Here is a 20,051-nt window from a genome sequence, read left to right on the forward strand (position 1 = left end):
GACAGAGAATCCCTGATGGAGCAGGAAAACAGTGGGATGCAGATCTCAAATTCTCATCAAAAGACCAGCCTTAATGGTCTGAGACCAGACGGACCTTGACAGTCATGGTCCCCGGACCCTTTGATAGCCCAAGACTGGAACCATTCCTGAAGCCAACTCTACAGACAGAGACTGGCCTGGACTATAAGATATACAATGATCCTGGTGAGGAGTGAGATTTTTGGCTCAAGTAGACACTTGAGACTATGTGGGCAGCTCCTGTCTGGTGGCGAGATGAGAAGGCAGAGGGGGACAGGAGCTGAATGAACGGACACAGGGAACACAGGGTGCAGAAGAGGAGTGTGCTGTCTCATTGAGAGAGCAGCTAGGAGTGCACGGCAAGGGGTGTGTGACTTTTGGTATAAGAGACTGACTTGATTTGTAAACTTTCACCCAAAGCACAAAAAAAAAAACCCTGCCCCCTCTACTGACCGAGCTCACACGTGCCACCTTTCTGTCACCCCCAAGGCCACTGCCAAGTTCAGCATCTCACCTGAGCTCCTGCAACAGTCTATGCTCATTCCCTCCAGTTTGACATCGTGCCGACCACCCACCGCCACCACGTGACTCTGCACAGGGCTGTAACCACATGACTCTGCACAGGGCTGTAACCACGAGACCCTGCACAGGGCTGTACTGTAACCACGAGACTGCACACGGCTGTAACCACGAGACTCTGCACAGGGCTGTAACCACGAGACTGTGCACGGGGCTGTAACCACATGACTCTGCACGGGGCTGTAACCACGAGACTGTGCACGGGGCTGTAACCACGAGACTGTGCACGGGGCTGTAACCACGAGACTCTGCACGGGGCTGTAACCACGAGACTCTGCACGGGGCTGTAACCACGTGACTCTGCACGGGGCTGTAACCACGTGACTCTGCACGGGGCTGTAACCACGAGACTCTGCACGGGGCTGTAACCACGAGACTCTGCACGGGGCTGTAACCACGTGACTCTGCACGGGGCTGTAACCACGTGACTCTGCACGGGGCTGTAACCACGAGACTCTGCACGGGGCTGTAACCACGAGACTCTGCACGGGGCTGTAACCACGAGACTCTGCACGGGGCTGTAACCACGAGACTCTGCACGGGGCTGTAACCACGTGACTCTGCACGGGGCTGTAACCACGAGACTCTGCACGGGGCTGTAACCACGAGACTCTGCACGGGGCTGTAACCACGTGACTCTGCACGGGGCTGTAACCACGAGACTCTGCACGGGGCTGTAACCACGAGACTCTGCACGGGGCTGTAACCACGAGACTCTGCACGGGGCTGTAACCACGTGACTCTGCACGGGGCTGTAACCACGAGACTGTGCACGGGGCTGTAACCACGAGACTCTGCACGGGGCTGTAACCACGTGACTCTGCACGGGGCTGTAACCACGAGACTCTGCACGGGGCTGTAACCACGAGACTCTGCACGGGGCTGTAACCACGTGACTCTGCACGGGGCTGTAACCACGAGACTCTGCACGGGGCTGTAACCACGAGACTCTGCACGGGGCTGTAACCACGAGACTCTGCACGGGGCTGTAACCACGAGACTCTGCACGGGGCTGTAACCACGAGACTCTGCACGGGGCTGTAACCACGTGACTCTGCACGGGGCTGTAACCACGTGACTCTGCACGGGGCTGTAACCACGTGACTCTGCACCGGGCTGTAACCACGTGACTCTGCACGGGGCTGTAACCACGAGACTCTGCACGGGGCTGTAACCACGTGACTCTGCACGGGGCTGTAACCACGAGACTCTGCACGGGGCTGTAACCACGAGACTCTGCACGGGCCTGTAACCACCTGACTCTGTGCAGAGCCGTAACCATGTGCCGACAGTCACTTCTGGCACAAAAGAGTGCGGAAGCAGAGAAAACTCTCCCCAAAAGCAGCCACGAAGTGGACAAAATGAAGTAATGGCCCCAAACTTCCCAAATCCGATGAAAATCTTTAATTTACAGAGCCCAAAACCACAAGCAACTCCCGTTGTTGCCGAGTCAATTCTGACTCAAAGGGACTCAAGCAATTAATTCCAGGTAGGATAAACAGATCCAAACCTGGGCACTATAGCCGAACTGCCAAAGGTCAAATGACGGATGGATAGATCAAGGGTCTGCGGCTTTTTATTAAAGAGCCAGATAATAAACATTTCCAGCTTTGTGGGCCACAGGGTCTCCGTTGCAGCTGCACTGCTGTGACGGCACAGGAACAGCCCCATCGGCTGCTGCAGAGCCGACCCCAGCCCAGGCGGCCCATGTGTGCTGGAGCAGAAGTACGCTCCAGAGGGTTTTCAATGGCTGATGTTTCAGCAGCAGATCACCAGGACTTTCTTCCAAGGTGCCTTTCGGTAGACTTGAACTGCCAACCTTTTAGTGTGCAGCCGAGCATGTTAACCATCTGCACGTTCATGAACCCCAAAAGCAGCCGCAGACAACACTTATGTAAGACCTACGAACAGAGACAGGCAGCTGGCAGGCCAGTCTGCTGACCCCTGAGGTAAGTTATGTGACAGAGCAGACACAGTGAGACACTAACAACTGTACATCCAGGTGGTCAGCATCAAAGTGTCCAACGCACAATTTATTTTGCTTTTCTGTGTGACTCAAAACTTTCCTGAGAAACATCTCACCTCTCCGGAAGAGGCACAATGTGTTCATCCCTTCTGGGACTAATGCCATCAAACCTGGCATAGTTTTATAGTCCCCTTTTTACAGATTACCAGGAAACTCAAAGACAGAACTCAACCCAAGCATTGAGTAAAAGCTTCTTTATCAATTCCATTGGGTACCTACTTTTTTCTTTTTACAAATGTAGTACACTTAAAAATAAATACTCTGCGCCTCAAAAGGAAGAAACACACCTAAAAGACTATCATGGCAAATATGCAGATTTCTTTTCACGACTTGGTGTCAATTTTACCCATCTTGGCTCTAGAACATGTTTTGGAGGAGAAAGAACAACTAAGTCAGTACTGACTCAACGCTGTCACTAGCTGTTAGCATGGACAGGTAATAACGTTCTATGCAGTGCAGCTTCCTCGCCTGCACCGTAGAGACCTCTGGAAAACTGGACACCGGAAAATGAGATTTTCAGGTACACAGTGTCATCATATCAAGTGGAAAATGCCTCGCTTTCTAGTAAGATCTACTTCGTAAAGGCCTATTTAAATAACTTTTGATTACGATCGAACACATTCACAAGATAGTTTAGCTGAAAGATCTTCACCCACCTGTCTGAGAGGAAAAAAGGCTCTCCTACCTGAGACCACCACAGGTTTGGAGGACTGCTTTGCATTCTGAGAGTGCTGCTTTTTCTCCAGTGCTGTGAGCATCCCGCCCAAATCCAGCTGAACTGGAATTTCACTCTTCTTTCGACTTTTTTTAAAGTTATTCTAAAGTTAAAAAATCAAAAGTTATATTGTATCTTACAAACCATGCTTTTTCATTTTATGACAAACTCATATATAAAGATCAAACAAAACGGTTTTAGAGACTATAAAAAACAGTTTTAGAGACTAAAAATAACATTACTAAAAAGCGATTAAGGAAAAAACCTAACCCTACATCATCTGCCAGCAATGCCATCATCGTTTATGTCATTCTTCCAGAATACCGGGTTTCCATTATCCCACCTATGTTTCTGTTCGCATCTGCGTTTTGAGTGACACTGTCCATCTACAGACAAGCAGCCATGGCTTGTAAGAAGTCTTTGGCTACAACAGTTTGTGAGCAAGGCTAACTGGTTAGTTTACTGCTCACTAGCATCAACCACTCTCCAACTGCCTAAATGAGCCAACCGTCATGAAATTATGGTGCTATGACCCAAATTTACACAAGTCCAAACCACATCCAGCAGGTGAGCACTAAATTTAGGCACAAAAACTGATACTTTAAACCAATACTATGTTTGAGTAGTTGTGATGTTTTGAGATTATATAAGAAGGGGTACAAGAAAGTCCCCTTAAGATGTCTAAAGCATGCTGTCTCATCTGCTTTAACATCTCCACCCAGCTCTCCTCTTCCCTGATCCCAAGCCCCTACCGCTGATCTCACATGAGGGGAGCGTACCGAGTGCAACAGCAGCAGGCTGCAGACACCTTCTGCAGGAGTGGAAGGTGACCAGACCATAACATGTAGATGAAAGTTAACTCCCACAAGGGTTTAGAATTTTATTTTTCATAAATGTGAAAATGTCCTGCCTTTGAACGGCAAAACGACAATGGAAATGCTAGAGAAGAAATGGTCAAAAGCATGTAAGTTCTCCATCCTGGTCACAAGTCGTAACTTCACTCCCAAGCCTATAGCAGAAGCAGGGCGCGAGGGAAGTTCTCTCCTCTCAGGCTTCTGTTTTGACTACAGCCATCCCTCGGTATCCTCGGGGAATTGGTTCCAGGACCCCCGCAGATACCAAAGTCCAGGGATGCTCAAGTCCCTCACGTGAAATGGTGCAGTCGTACATCCTCCCGTGTACTTTAAATCATCTCTAGATTACTTATAAAACACCTAATACAATGCAAATGCTATGTAAATATTTGTTATACTGTATTGTTTAAGGAATAACAAGAAAGTCTGTACGTGTTCATACACGTTCAGTACAGTACGTGTCAGCAACAATGTAACTTTTTTTTCCCAAGCATTTCTGATCCAGGTTGGTTGAATCCACAGATGTGGAACCTGCAGATATGGAGGGCCAACTGTACTTAAGATACTATTTTGCTGGCTCTCCTAGGTTTCTTCTGTCAGATAGTACCGCCTCACAATTCTGCGGCTTGCTGAATAAACTAAGTCAATGCATTTTTTAAGCAGAGTTTTATAACGCCGTTCTTGCCCCTCCTTCTGATACAGCAATAGCAGTTACCAACAATCTTATTACAAAAGCCACAAGCCGTTTCAGTTTAAAAGCAATTTTGTTTCGACATACTGGCCCAGTGTTCCAATGAAGGTGCGGACCCAAACAGATCCACCTGCTGCAGCATACAAGGAGTCTGAGAAGTAGTTTTTCTTAAGAGTTTAGTTTAGAAAGAAAAGTTAATCCTCAAACAAGTGTGGTTTCAATCCAACAATTACCTGTGGCTGCTGTTTAGATTGAAATTTTGTTGACTCTACTCTGTGTCTTCTTTCAGATGCAACCGCCAGATTGGGAAACTCCTCAGCATCCTAAGTAAACCAACCACACACGGGCCTTTAGCTCTTCATTCACCACGAGAATGCAAATATGCCCAAAGGCAATCTTTTGGTTGCCCATATTTCTTCTAATAAGCTCCCACAAAAGTTCTCAAAGGAAACATAAAACATCCCAAACCCTCTCACATAAGGACTTCTGCTTTAACCTTTAGAAGGTTACAAACTAAACACCACAGCGCTAACACTATGTGGCCCGGAAGGACAGTGCCACCAAGAATCTCGGTGCATCTCAGGAGTCTAAAGAGCTGACCCTTAACCACCTCCGCTGAGGATATTCAAACGCCAGTTCCTCAGCTCTGTTTATCACAGAGAAACCATCAAATCTAGATGCAGCAGGTTCAGGTATTCTGTGCTTGTGCTGAATGCAGGTTAGAACACAGGCAGTGTACCTGCTAGAAAACACTTTTTACCTCACTTAAAGATATTTTATGTCATCTTTATTAATATTTGAGGTGCCTCGGAGAAGTTATGTGGGAAATACAGAACAGAAAACATCATGAATTGTTCACTGATCTGAATAATGATGTTTCAGACATATAACCCAGTTTTTCCCAAATGGATATTCCAAGAACTCCGGAGTCCTTCCAGGTTTGTGGGGATACCTCAGGATGAGCATTTAGGCAGTAGCTCTGTGAGATTCTTCCCCTACACAAGCAGCCAGGTCACCTTACTCTGGTGTGGCCATGTAAGGAAAGGAAGCGGCCACCTGGGAAATGCGGCCAGAACCTAGGTGTATCCTGGGAGGACAGGTTATCCTTGGAGGAACATGGGGTCATGATTCCACAGCTCTTCTGGAAGCCATGACATTCTCCTCACCAGAACTCCCAATGGATCTATAGTACTCTCAATCTCTGTATGCTGAATCACATCATGAGATTTCTGGATAGAAAAGGAGGCCCTGCAAAAGTCAGCATTCTAAAGCAAGAGAAAAAACTGCTAAAGGAGATTCTGAGGTGTAAATATTAGTAACATGGCACACAGACTACTAACTCTAATATAAGCAGTTTGTCTCTAAACCCTTCATTCATTCATTCACTCACTGAACTCTTCACAGTGCCTGCTACAACCCAGGCCCTGTTCTGGGAAACAAAGGTGAAGTAAAGAAAGTGGCTTACTGCTCTTTTCTTTGGTACTAGGAAAATGATCATTAAAGAAAATGCTAGATATTTTCACTTAGGAAACTGGTAAGAACCCATGCTTCTACTAAGAAAAACACATTTACTACATCATACAAGGTGAATTATAATATAACTGTACTTCAATCCTTGGTGGCTCTTGAACTGTCAGGACTTCGTATTCTGATTTAGACTTTTCTTTCTTTTTCTTATTCTTTCTCAAGACTTCATTTTGCTCAGGGTTGCCACCTTGTATTGCTTTGGACTATAACAAAAAACAAATAAAACAACAACAACAAAAAAACATGGGGACATTCATTATAATGCTTTAATTCCATGTACTAGATAAAAATTAAGACATCGAGTTGTGTAACTCCATGACAATTTTATTCAGATTTGGACTTCTCATTCCCTATTTACAAAGAGCCAGCATTCAGGAAAATGATCCTGAAGGCGAAAAAAAACCAGTTAAAGTAGTTATAACACCCAAGTCATTTTGAAAACTGGTAGATTTGGGCATGGGAGAGATTCTTTTTTCCCAGAACTGTATCATTGGAGTATTACATGCATCATTTCCATATTTAAAAACTCATAATACAGAAAATTTTAAAGGAAAAAAAAACACTATGACCACTATCAGTCCAGTTTTATAAATTGTAAATCCATCAGTGATAAATTACTGGAAATGTTCATTTTTCTCCCCTACTTATCTTTCTTTTAGGAATTTCCTAAAATAAACTTCTCTTGCATGTATGATTTAAAAAAAAAAAAAGACTAGGAAAATAAACAAAATTTGTTAACTGTTGGAATGTTAAGTCCATCTTAGGAAAGTGGCCTGGATAGCGACTTGGAGGTATAGCAGAGCATCACACCAAGTGGGCTGTAGCTGTCCGGTCTGCACACAAACGCCTGGAGGACCTTGGAGAGAGCAGTGAGGGATCTCAAAAGGCATGAGGGCTCCACCACCAGCCAAGCTCTGTCAGTAAGCCAAAGGAAGGGATCATCACCTACACATACTGCTACTCTTCAAATGAATGTAGGAAATGGAGATGAATAAGCACTTATATCTGACATCACTGTAGGTTTTACTATTGTATTTTCCCATAATAATCACAAACACACAGCTCCCATTTATATGGGATGAGTTACGACATTTTTGGATATCAAAAAGTAGACTCATACTCAAAAAGACAAGAAACCACTGCACTAAACAAATAAGACTTTGTGTCAACCTAAAATAGTGTATAAGTACACAGTGAAAATTAAGAGCAAAATCTAGACCAACAAAAGTCTCTTGAACAATCAAGTCTAGGGATCAACAGAAATAACATCCGAATTAAAAGGGAAAAAAAAAATCAATTCTGAAATGCTATCTTATAATAAAGAAATAAACTGCAATTAACCTAGAACCAGTAACATAAACCAGATGATTACAAAATGTGGAATTCAATTATTTTGCTTCTAGGACCCTACTAGAGTATTCCAGAGACAAAAGACTGGAGGAAACAAAAGATGCAGTGAATTTACACAGCACCGCATGAACTTAACGCCAGCATCTCCTTTAAAGAATTCCAAACGGTTCACAGATACTCTGAAGACCACAGGAGGAGAATGCATACCCCTCCCCCATGTACAAAAGCTGTCATTTTATTCCTTGAATGATAATCTATTATTTTTTCAAGGTCCAAGTGAGAAAAAAGTGGAGCATCTAGAGGTACAGAGGAGCAACAGAACCAAAGTGTGATGCGTACCTTTTTAGAAGGATGAAGAATATGTTTCTCTTTGCTGCAGGAAGGGTCAGAAGACGAAACTTCAGAAGATACTACTTTAACGGTTTTAGGATTTGCTGACGAAGCAACTGTCTTTAGGTTTATCATGGAGGTAACATTTTTAGGGGCTCGTGACTGTTCTGTAGACAATGACTGCCGAACAACATAACCCATTGGTGTCCAAGATAACTCTGCTCAAAGACAACCAAAATTGTTGAACAATCCCAACAGCAAACAAAAATTCCTTAGTTACTCAAACATGCATTACATGAGGTAATTACCCAGAGCATAGTTAAATTTAAGCTACTGTTCAACACATCCTCTTGGAAACTACAGTATTCACTAAACTTGTTTTTCTTCTTGGAGCATGCATGTTGAATTTTTCCCTTTAACTTACAAGGTTAATTTTCACAGAAACTGGTCTTTTAACTTTGGAGGGGGGTAGGTACACAAACATTTTCAGTTAAGAAACAACAATCCACAATTATGTCCATGTGGCAGACACATAGAATTAACGAGCGAAGGATCAAATTCCAGCCCTACTAACCTGGATGTGTGCTTTTAACATCAGAAGTCAAAGATCACCAGACTTCAGCTATCACAACTGGCAATTTTTCTCGTTTGTTAGAGCACTGCGTTAAGTACAGCAGCACTACTTTTGAGGTGCCCATCAAACTCTATACAGACAAAACAGAACGACCAAAACCCCAAACCCACTGCTCTCAAGTCGTTCTGACTCATAGCAACTCTAAAGGACAGAAAACTACCCCATAGGGTTTCCAAGGCTGTAAATCTTTAGACAGAAGTAGACTACTGCATCTTTCTCCCACAGGGCGGCCGGTAGGTTCGAACTGCCAACCTTTCAGTTAGTAGCTGAGCACTTAGACACCGTGCCACCAGGGCTCTTAAAAAGGACATCCGTGATACTGGCAGATGACCTTTGGAAGCTAACACCTGTCAGCAGCTCATGGCTACACCACAAGGCATGAGACAGTTCTTATCAACACCTAGCTTTTAGCGTAGTTCAGCTGGCAGCCTCAGGGCAGTCCCCATAAGTGACGATTTTTACAGAACCACGTACGAACCAAACTTAAGAATGCAAAAAAAAAAAAAAAAAAGGCACCTGTAGGTAACTGTGGAATACCTTATGAAAAAATTCTTCTGACAGGACAGGCTACTGTGAATTTAAGAGGCAGAATCTACTAAAACTCTCCAAACAGGTTACTTCTTAGCTAGGATAAGACAGACCAGGAGTTTTCAAACAATGGGCCAAGGTCCCGAGAGCCTCTCGGGAGGCCCACATCACAACTATTTTCACAGTAGTCCTAAGGCCTGATTTGGCCTTTCCCTCTCAGGGTGTGCAGTATCCCTGGGCTGCCTGACACTGGCAGTGATGCAGACCCACAGGGTCAGATGCTGCAGAGACTGGAAAATGTCAAACAGTGACGGCGCCACTCTCCTCACTCTCTTTTCTTTTTGGGGAAACAGTTCTGCCTCATAAACACAGGTCACAAGGTCAACATGTAATGGGCTTATTACTGCTGTTTTTAAGGGAATTATTAAAAAATAATTTAAATTTCCCAGTTTTAACTTCTAATATGATAAATATTGATAGATATTGCTCCTTTGAGGCTTTCATTTTTTAAGAGTACTAAGGGATCCCGAGACAAAAAATATGAGATGCACTGGCATAGGTAATAGTGATTTCTGACTCCATAAAATTTTTTACTTAATTGCATAAACATTTTTAGATTTTCTCTTATTTTATACTCCTTTAAAGAAGCCCTGGTGGCAAAATGCTTAAGGGCTTGGCTGTAAACCACCATGGGAGAAAAGGCCTGGCAATCTGCTCCCATCAAGATTACAGCCTCCAAAACCCTATGAGGCAGTTCCACTCTGTCATATGGGGCTGCTGTGAGTCGGAATGGACTCAAGGGCACACAGCAACAACAACATACTCCTTAAGCACGGATGTGGGATCTCATTTACTTAAATTTTCTACACAAACATTGATGTCAGTTTATCCACAACCCATCAGCTGCCTTAAAGAAGACTTTAAAGCCAAAACATTTCCACTGCACTGGGGTTCAAAATGAACCTAGAAAATAAACAACCAATTTTTTAAAATAATATTTTGTAGCCACTCTTACCTCTTGTACATGAAGAACAACTGCTGGGAGCACTATCAGCCACAGACTCAGTGGGATTTTTATTTTTGACCACTATTTCACCCTAAAAAACAAGCCAGTTAATTTCTTACTATTTGAAATAGAAAGATATTTAATGTTTATGTAGTTTCCTTATCCTTCTTAAAATTTGCAAAACGTGTTAAATATTCAAATACACAAGTACATAACGTAAAAAGTTAGCTTCCTCTTTTTCGCACATCTCTCTCCCTAGAGGAAAGCTCCACCTTCGGTAGCAGCCTGTGAGAGAAATGTATGTGCATCTTTTCTATACGGATGTCAACAACGGGATCAAACCACACTAACTTTGTACAACTTAAAAAAAGTTATTACAGACAACTTCCCACATCAGCAGATATATGTCTGTCTACACGATCCCCCCCACCCTCAGGTCTGTCCAGGTTAGGCTAGGGTTAGATTTACGGTTAGGGCTAGGCATCCAGTTATGGTTTGAGTTAGTGTTAGGTATAGTTCTAGGGCTTAGGTTAAAGTTAAGTTTAGGGCTAGGGTTTTTTTTTTTCTCTCTCTCTCAATATTTTATTGCTTTCAGTAAAGATTTACACGGCACTTTAGGTTCCCATTCTACACAAATTGTTCGGTAACATTAATTACATTCTTCACGATGCATGAATATTCTCGTTATTTTCATTCTGGTTGTTCTGTTTCCATTAATCTAGTTTCCTTGTCCCCTTTTGTTCCCATCTTCGTTTTAAAGTAACTGTTGACTGTTTGGTGTCATGTATGTGGTTTTTTAAAGGAGCACAGTACTTAGGGGTGATAATCATTTTTTTAGACAATGTGTTATCTAGCTGTTTCACAAACTGAACATAGGACACATAATGACAGTATTTGGTGATGGGGATATATAAGCGTATTAAAACAGACACCTCCAATTGACCAACAACACTAGAGGCAAAAATAAATAAGTAGCTTCAGTGTTAATCCGTGAAGTAGACACCTGACTCAAAATTATCTTTAAAGCTAATATGCTTCATAAATTTACTCACTTTGCTATTTCATTGTATCTGAGCCCAGTAATAAAAACAAAACTGTTAGAACACAGCCTGATTTTTTAGTAAATGTAACTTTTACGCTCACCGAGGCCAGTGAAAAATTAGAAACAACTTACCTGTTCAAGAATGGATAAATAAATCACAGCAGAGTGATACGACAAATTCAATGGAACAATTGTTTTTAAGAAATGGTTACTGACATGGAAAAAAGTACCACAAAGGTTTCTAAAAATTCAAATATAAGACTATAAAAAAAAAAAAAAAAATTTTTTTTTATACATATGCATAATTCCAAATTGAAGGAAGCCCTATCCCACCCCCCATTCCCACAATATACTACAAAAAAAAGATTAGGTATTAGTCATGGTTTTCACATGGTTGCATGACTTCAGACAATTACATATATTTTTTTCTTAATACGTTTCTAGTGTTTCCAGACACTACTAATACAATCAAGAAAGAAAGATTTCTTTTGGAAAGAAAATTAAAAGAAAAAAAACAAAACAGTGGGACTACACAGTAAGGCAATCAGTGTGGTAAATCGTACATAAACATTATGTACTGTATACCTTACTGCATGTCCCAACGGTAACGCAAGTACTATGTCACCCTCCCAGCCCCCCACCCAAGGCTCCCACGCACCCTGTACCACTTCTCATGAGCTGTAAGTACCCACTGACTCTGGAGCAACCTGTGTCTCCCTCCCCTTGATGAAGACATGGAGTTCCAAGACTGTGCAGCCAGCACACATACCCAGGGCCAATGCCGGGCACGAAGGCGGTCGAGAATCTGCCCAAATAAAGTGGCTGCTGTAAATTCACCAGCCTCACCTCCCACAGCAATTTAACAGGAAAATGGCTTCTCGTAATGAAGGAAGGGTCAATGCACATCCTAGCAGATCTCAGGCAGACCAACCATAAGCCGTTACCACCGAAGACAGGGAAGAAGAGAAAGAGAAACAGAGAACGGACCTCAACTGACCTCTGATAACACTGCGGGTGCTTTGATTTCTCTCAGGAGAGAAATGCTGGGCGTACTGGAGCGCAAAGGGCCCCATTTGGGTTGCTTTGGTATCTCTAATATACCACTGCTCTCTGGACTCTGCAGTTCAGGAAAGTCCAACCTGCTAAATTCAAACTCAGGTTTGGAGGTAGATCCACTCTTTTCAGTGACTCTGGATTTCCTGTCTGTGCGTTTATGACAGACATCTGTAAGTGTAAAATGGAAAGTGGGTGTAAAAATTTAGATATGGCTTGTTGGTCTGTCCTCAAGCTTAAATTATACAGTAGAAAGTCTCTTGCTATTTATGCAACAGGTTGTTGTCAAAACACCCTAACTGTGGCAAGAGTTGTCACCCTTCTGTGTAATGGTGTAAAACATGACTGACCCCAAGGATCAATCACTCTGGTGAGGCCGCCATGCAGAATACCCAAACCCACTGCAAACCTGAGGGGTCCTTCTAAAGTGTATGAAATATCTACCTCAACTTCATGATGCAGCTGGACACTGTCATTATTCTTAGTAAACATTTTAAAGTTCTGCAAATTTAAAGGGACTCTAATACATTTAAGTGTATAAAATTTCTGTAGTTTTTCAGTTGACCTAGGTGCAGGAAAGCAAGTAGAGTTAAACTTGTAACCTTTTCCCCATTTTTCTCCTTTAAATGCAAATGAATGGTGAAGCAGGCTACCACACCATAAAGCCCCCGTATTTAATTATAAAGCAAGAGTTATTAGAATTAACAAGCAAACTTTCCTTTTACATTTCCATGTACCAGATGGTTCATGAGTGAAGCCAATGTAAAAAGACAAATTTATACACCAAGTAATATAAACTATACCTGTAAACAAAGTGGTAGACCATTCACAGTAAGCACATTAGTAGAAAGGTTTTCAGTTATTACATAAATAGGTGATGTCTGTGACCAAACTGCACTAGTGAATAACTTACTCACAGGAAAAAACCGGCAGACACCATGTGGAGTCGCTAACTCTCAGCCACAGACTGAAGAGTAGTTTTCAAGCCGAGAGCAGACATGACTTCTGGCACAGATAAAAACAGTGTCCCCTGAATAACTATAATGCCCCAGGTTTGGTAGTGTTTAGAATGGAACTGAAACCACAATCAAATTCTCCCTGCTGTCAGAAGAGCCCCAAGAGAATATCAGAGAAATTATTTCAGGAATGAACATGATCAAACACAACCAAAGGATTATATGTATATATTTTTGCTCTGATTTAAGGACATGATCTGAAAGCTCTGGTCACCACCTGCTTGCCATGTAACCCTAAACCAGCTCTTCGTGAATACTCACAGTTATAACATGGCAAGGGCCCACCACAGAGCCCACAACACAACAGGAGACGAGGCGTCCAGGAGGTGTGAGGAGCTGAGATCCCTGGACCTTGGAGCAGCCGCTATGAGCAACCCTACAGAGGTAGCCTGTATAGACAGCTGTGACTTCTCTGGTGGGTGGCTTAGGTTAACGCAACACTCTCATTCTGCCAGACACTTGGGAGTTTACTGTAGAGGTTTTTTCTTTCTTTTTATTTTTTACCTGATTTCAAGCTATTTTCTGCAGGAATGGATAGATGATGGGAACCTTTAGCTGATTTTGTATCAGATGATATAGTTCCATCAGCCCTTTTTTGATCAAACTTTGGCTCATGGTATGTTTTTTTCTGCAAGAAAGATTAAAAATAACAAGAAATAAGAAAGTGACCACTACGGGGAAAAAAGATCATAAATTATAAATTCACAATCATTCACCATTTAATCGTTTTTTAAAAAGTTAGAGCAAATTAATTCTTAAAAATCCAAGAAAAAGATAAGTGATGCTTAAATATCATGCATGAATTTACCAATGCCTGTACATCATCAACATTTAAGCGACCGGCTCACAGGCACAACAAAACCCGCAGCACATACTCACCTTAAGCAGACCTTTAGCCTCTTGAGGGAGACGGCACGTGTGCTCACTTCGGGCTGTAACTGTTTGGAAATCTTGGTAACAACCAGGTTGGCTGTACTCATACTGGGAGCCAGGCACTGAACAAACATTTTGTGTAGACTCAAAGGTGTAAGGAGAATAGGCGTATGGATGAACAGTTATGTCAGAAGATAAATACTGAGGTGGAAAAGCTGAAGCTCCAAAGGTCATATCTTCCGTATATATTTTCTGCCTAAATAAAGAGTGTAAATTTCAGTTGCAGATTTTATACCATAAACCAAGCAGCTTAATATTTTGTAAAAAACTAGTTCAAACTTTTTAATGCATTTGAGGTCATTCATCTTAACAGTGGAATATCCTTAATTAAAAGCCAAATAAAAGCATTTCTTTCTTAACACATAAAGGAAGCTGCTGACCTCTCCGTATTTTTTCACGAATGAGCCAGGAATCCCATGAGAGGGTTACACTATAATAAACAACAATATAGCTAGGAGATGCTCCAGCAACCTTTGGTCTCATTCTGTCAGCTCTCCTGACAAAATGGCCATAAAGACCAGACCATGTGCTTTTTATGGAGCACACGACTACCCAATCCAACTCCTACCCAACGACCTGCAGGGCCTGCCTCCCCGAGGCCTCCAGATTCCTGCAGATGGTCCTCTCCAGCGCCTGCTCTGCCTGAGCTCACCACACCCTGTGCTCTGCTGACAGTCAGGACCAGAGTGGCAAAGGGGGTGCTGCGCAGCACAGCAGTCTAAGACCCACACATCTTACTAATGAAACGGACCCCATCTCTGAAAACTGTTACTGGCCTCAATTTATTCATGCCACTAAACCAAAATATAATTTAACACTGGTTTTGTTTTTTAGCTAATTTGGTATACTGCTAGAGGTTTCAATCATTTCCCTATGTATGCTGATACAAGGACAAAATGCCCACGGCAGAGTTAAAATAGTTACAAAGCACAATCTTTTCATTCTTGTAAGTGAAAACCCCTCAAATCAGCACCAGCAGATGCTTCTGTGAATTCCCAGAGCTGAAAATTTTCTTGTAATAAACCAATGAAATAACAAAGTGCACTGGTACAGTGAAAGGCAGCAGAACCTAAATCTAGTCATGAAACCTCCTGTGTGTGTGACCCTCAGCCTGTTAACACTACCAAAAATCATATTTCTAATCTTCTGCAAGTAAGAGAGACTACAATGGAAAAGAAAGGCAGTCTCTCTACAGGCTCCACCCCTAACAGATTAACAGAATGTTTACCATGTTAGCTTGCCCTTTCGTTCAGTACTCGATCAATTCTACGTTGTCCTGTACCATCACTGCTCTATGTACTGTGGACTAAGTTTAGATCTTGTAAAGTCTGTTACTTACAGGTAATTAATTCTACCAGTGAGATATTCTCAATTTGAAGCCAAACAAAACTTTTTTACTGACCTTTTCTGCCCCCACAGAACACACAGTCTCATGCTGTTCGCAGTGTCTTGGAAACTCATTCTTTGTACAGAAGAGAGAAAAAGTCAAAAGCTTTGCCCACTCCCTAGATGCTTGTGGGCATCCCTCTTTTATTTTGTCTGATGCTTGGAAAATCTAATGGGAGGCAGCTTTCAGGTGCAGGTGAATAAGCTATTCTTCATAAGATAAGAAGGGTAGAGAAGATGGGTTGGTAGCAAACACAATTAAGAAAAGAATATTCCACATTCAAAAACGGACAAATAAACAGACAAACGGAATTTAGTAGCTAAAAAAGAAAGGAGGGGCATAGTTTAGAGGCACTTTAGGAATTTTCATCTGTGAATCAGGAGACCTTGGTTTGGGCCCCAGTTCTATCTAGTCATCAACTTTGGACAAATTACTCACGCATCCTTGGGTTTCTGTCCCCTCATGGGCCTTTCTCTGAAAAGTTAATTATTTTTCCTTTCCAAGAAAACAGAAACACAATAGAAAATATAAACCAGACAACCAACAGCAGTGTTGTGGCTTCAACTGCTTGTCTGGAAAATTCCAGTAGCCATAAACTTCCCAGATGAAGCCCACAGCAACATACCTTCTTTACATTCACCTTCTCAAACTACCTCCCCTTTTGTTATTAGGAGTTCACCTCCTAACGCCACCCTGTCCTGTGGATTTGTGCAGTACCCACTGATCTCTCAACTGCTCTATTTCCCCTGGCTCCTTTACCAAAGCCTCTGTGTCCCCCATGATCACCTTCTTGCCAAACTTAACAGCCTCTCCTTCAAGACATCAATCAGCTGGGTCTGCCTCTTCCATCATGTTGCCTGAAAAGCTCCACCAGCTGGTATTCTCAGCTCTTGTACTCCCAGCCTCACCCACTTTCCCATGGTGCCACCTCCTCTGCAGCCTCCCTATCTCAACTGTTAGACTCATCCCAAGTCTGAACCTCTCCTCCTGACTCACATATACACTGCCAATCCATCACCTTTGCCAACTCCAGGCCTCCAACTTAGAGGCCATTCCCATTTAATATTTTGCGTTTTCCAAATGCAATGGATATAAATCCAAAACTAACATGTAGTTCCCAAATCACCCCCATTTCCAGCTGCTGTTCCTACAAATGACCCTGCCACTCCTCCTGTGTGTTAGCCTGGAGACCTATCTAATTATAACCCACCAAAACCCATAGCAACCTTTCAATATTTGGAAACCTTTCTATATTTCTTTGAACAGATGTCTATTTCCGATGCCTGGAATCTAGTCAGAGCCTTCAAGTCCCCTCCCCTTAAAAATCCAGCCAGAATCCAGGAGTCATTATTACGACCCTATTCAAAATACCACCAAAAGTTCCCTTTTCCTACCCCAGCAAACCAAAGCTTTTCTGCTGTACTCTCTAGGCTTTCAACCAAGTGATGGCTTCACCAAACAATTACCCTTATTACTCTTCTCACAGACAGATCTTGTACCTTGTTCCTTCAGTCAGGCCAGTGCTGCGTGGGACACAGCCCCTCCTGCACCCACCCAGCTGACTGGAACCATGAACTTCAAAGCTCTGCCCTGTGCTATTCTGTACTGCTAGGCCCCATGCTAATCATCTCATGGTTTAAGATTTAAAAGCATTAACTGGTGCTTTCCAAAGCTTCCACACAAATATTAAAAGATGCTGAAAATGCTCAACAAACTCTTGCCAAACACAATAGCATCTTTGGGAAATACAATCAAGTTTGAGTCAGAAGAACCGAATGCTAACTCTTGGTCCTGGCATTTCCTACTTAAGTGGCTTCTGAAAAAAGTTTCTAACCTGTGTAATAATGACACCCCCCTGCCAACCTCACAGATTGTGGCAAGGATGAACAAAGTGGAAGGACATCATAACAAACACAACGTACACATCATCACAGCCTGTGTTACACGACTTGTCACACAGAGGAGGTGACTCTCAAAGCCACTGGCCTTGGACATCACCTGGAACAGAGAACTTACCTTGTTTGCATAGCCTTCTATTTATAGTTTGTTCATTATACCAGCCAGTAATCAGTATTTTCCAAACGTAGTAAATTCTATATCAGAACACTTCCCCTAGTATTTCCTTGTCTTGTCCTATTACAAAAATCTGGGGAGACTGGTACCTTTTCTTTCATCCTTATCAGTTCAAGTCTATAAAAACATGACCATGAGATAACCACTTTTCTCCTTAACATGTAGTGCTTTCCACAAAGAAACTTTTAATAATTAATTCTGAGTGAACATGTAAAATATATTTGAAGGCACTGCTTTGTGTGCTGGGGGTGGACAGTCTGTAAAAGGCTGCCGCATTTAAGTGAAGGGAAGGGAACATACATAGATGATTTAGGTTGCTATGGAGTGGAACAGTCCCTGAATGGCACAAACAGCCTGTGCTCAACTAGCCGAAAGGTCGGCAGTTCAAGCCTACCCGGCGGGGCGGCAGAAGTAAGGTCTGGTGATCTGTACCCATAAAATCACTGCTGAGAAAACCCCACGGAATACAGTTCCACTCCGATACACATGGGGTCAGAGGCACAGCAACAAGCGCCCAGCAGCAATCTCTAAGTTGTGTCTCCCCGACCCATTTCATGATGAACAGACGTTGACAGAGGGGATGTGTAAACAGAAACTTCTTCCCTCCTGTCTAGCTGCCTCAGCCAGGCACCCTTCGTATTTGTGGCACCTTAACTGGAACCCCTTGGGCTTGCACCGAGGGCAAGAACCCCCCCTCTGTACCCCCCACCCCCTCGAACCTCTGCACAGGGTACCTATGAGTCTCCACAGGCAATTGAGTGGTTTTATCTTTGTTTTGTTAGGCAGGAATATTGTGAGCCTATCTTTTCCTTGCTTATAATCATACGAAGCGTAAATTATTGTCAATCACACCATGCAGGCAAACACACAAAAAAGGCAACAAATTTAAACTGTATCAAAGGAATGTAACATACAAGGATTCTTACACAAGCACTAAAGCTAATGCTGACCTTACAAACAGATCTACACAATTAAGTGAAAGGTTAACAATTATTTTTCCAAATTCAAGTAATAGTGGAATGAATTTTTAGAAGGAAAAATTAAACTGAAACGAAAACATAAGCCTTCGTTCAACTCAAATATAGAATTTAAAGTCAAAATCTGTAACTGTGCAAAATCCATCTCCATAAGCATATATAAAGCATCTGGTTGAAAGTGAAACTCAGCAATTTCCAAAGAATTCATCACACAAAAAGGAGGCCACGATTACTAGCTCCAAGCAGTCCCGTAGCAAGATTTTTAAATGTTAAACCTTGAAAATGAAAAGCACGTTTATTTCTTTACTTAGCTTCTTCCTTTGCCATTTCCTGTCTATTAGAAACACTGTGTATTTCTAAACTTTATGCATAAGGGAATCTTAAAACTACGTTTACTAACAAATGCAATGCAGTCTGGTATCTTGTTTGCCCAAAATAATTGTGCATATGGAGGGATCAAAGAGAAAAATCAATGACCTCTTACTTTCATTTTAAGGTTTTTCTTACCCTTAACCGTAAAAAAATTCCTGACCCAAAATTAATCCTGCCATTGGCTTTTTTTCCACCTAAAGCTGCTATTCTTTTCTTTCCTGTTCAAAGCCAGGCTTAAAACAAACAAACAAACAAAAAACTAATTTCCTCAGAGCCAATTCCAACTCAGGCTTACTTAACTTACATTTCAAAAGGTAGCATGGCTGCAGGTGGCTGGAAGGCCAGAGACCACCTTGTGACCTGGTATCAGTTGATCTCACTAAGGGGGGGGAGGTAGGGTAAAATCAATCATTTTAAGATTAGCCAGTGGTTGATCTCCTATTCTTCTCCCTTCTTTTCTCTTTTTGAGTTTTATTGTAACTAGCCTCCTTCCAGACATTTGCTTTATTTTGGAATCAGAATGGTCCCCCTATATGCATATAGAAAACAGCTCAGAACAAACTTTATGTTTCAAATCTTTGAATTTTGATACTTTTAACAAAGAAAAAAACGGGGAGCACAGTTTAAAGTTTCAATTTTGCCTGTATAATACAATGAAGTTGTGTTACTGGCTCAAACTCTAGGCTGAGGAGCATATTTAGCCACTCTGCAAAATTTTAAAAGTGTGTTAGTTACAGCATATTTGGATGCCTAATCACCGTTGAAAGCCAAGAAATAAAGTCCCCTAGGTAAGGACGGACCAGTCCCTGGAGAAGGACATCAGGCCTGGTAAAGTAGAGCATCAGTGAAAAAAGAGGAAGACCCTCAAGGAGATGGACTGACACAGTGGCTGTAACAATGGGCTCAAGCATAGTGACAACTGTGAGGATCATGTGGGACT

The 20,051-nt window shown here is 42.4% G+C and overlaps 1 protein-coding gene across 9 annotated transcripts in view; it reads right to left on the reverse strand.

Moving 5' to 3' along the window:
* Positions 1-20,051, reverse strand: part of SECISBP2 (SECIS binding protein 2) — a 41,390-nt gene that overhangs the window by 19,715 nt on the left and 1,624 nt on the right. For 8 of the 9 annotated variants that reach the window (XR_007518625.1, XM_049895565.1, XM_049895559.1 and 5 more), the window contains exons 3-10: positions 14,249-14,498; positions 13,874-13,997; positions 12,298-12,524; positions 10,268-10,349; positions 8,100-8,308; positions 6,491-6,613; positions 5,117-5,206; positions 3,309-3,441 (exon numbers count right to left, since the gene is read on the reverse strand). Coding sequence is in view for 8 of the 9 variants with exons in the window: in XM_049895565.1 (XP_049751522.1) it covers positions 3,309-3,441; positions 5,117-5,206; positions 6,491-6,613; positions 8,100-8,308; positions 10,268-10,349; positions 12,298-12,524; positions 13,874-13,997; positions 14,249-14,498 (1,238 nt within the window). In the remaining variant the exon portion in view is untranslated. The remainder of the gene's footprint in view (positions 1-3,308; positions 3,442-5,116; positions 5,207-6,490; positions 6,614-8,099; positions 8,309-10,267; positions 10,350-12,297; positions 12,525-13,873; positions 13,998-14,248; positions 14,499-20,051) is intronic. The other variant, XM_049895562.1, reaches the window with a different exon arrangement.

This window comes from Elephas maximus, chromosome 9 (assembly GCF_024166365.1).
Source record: "Elephas maximus indicus isolate mEleMax1 chromosome 9, mEleMax1 primary haplotype, whole genome shotgun sequence".
Taxonomy (NCBI): domain Eukaryota; kingdom Metazoa; phylum Chordata; class Mammalia; order Proboscidea; family Elephantidae; genus Elephas; species Elephas maximus.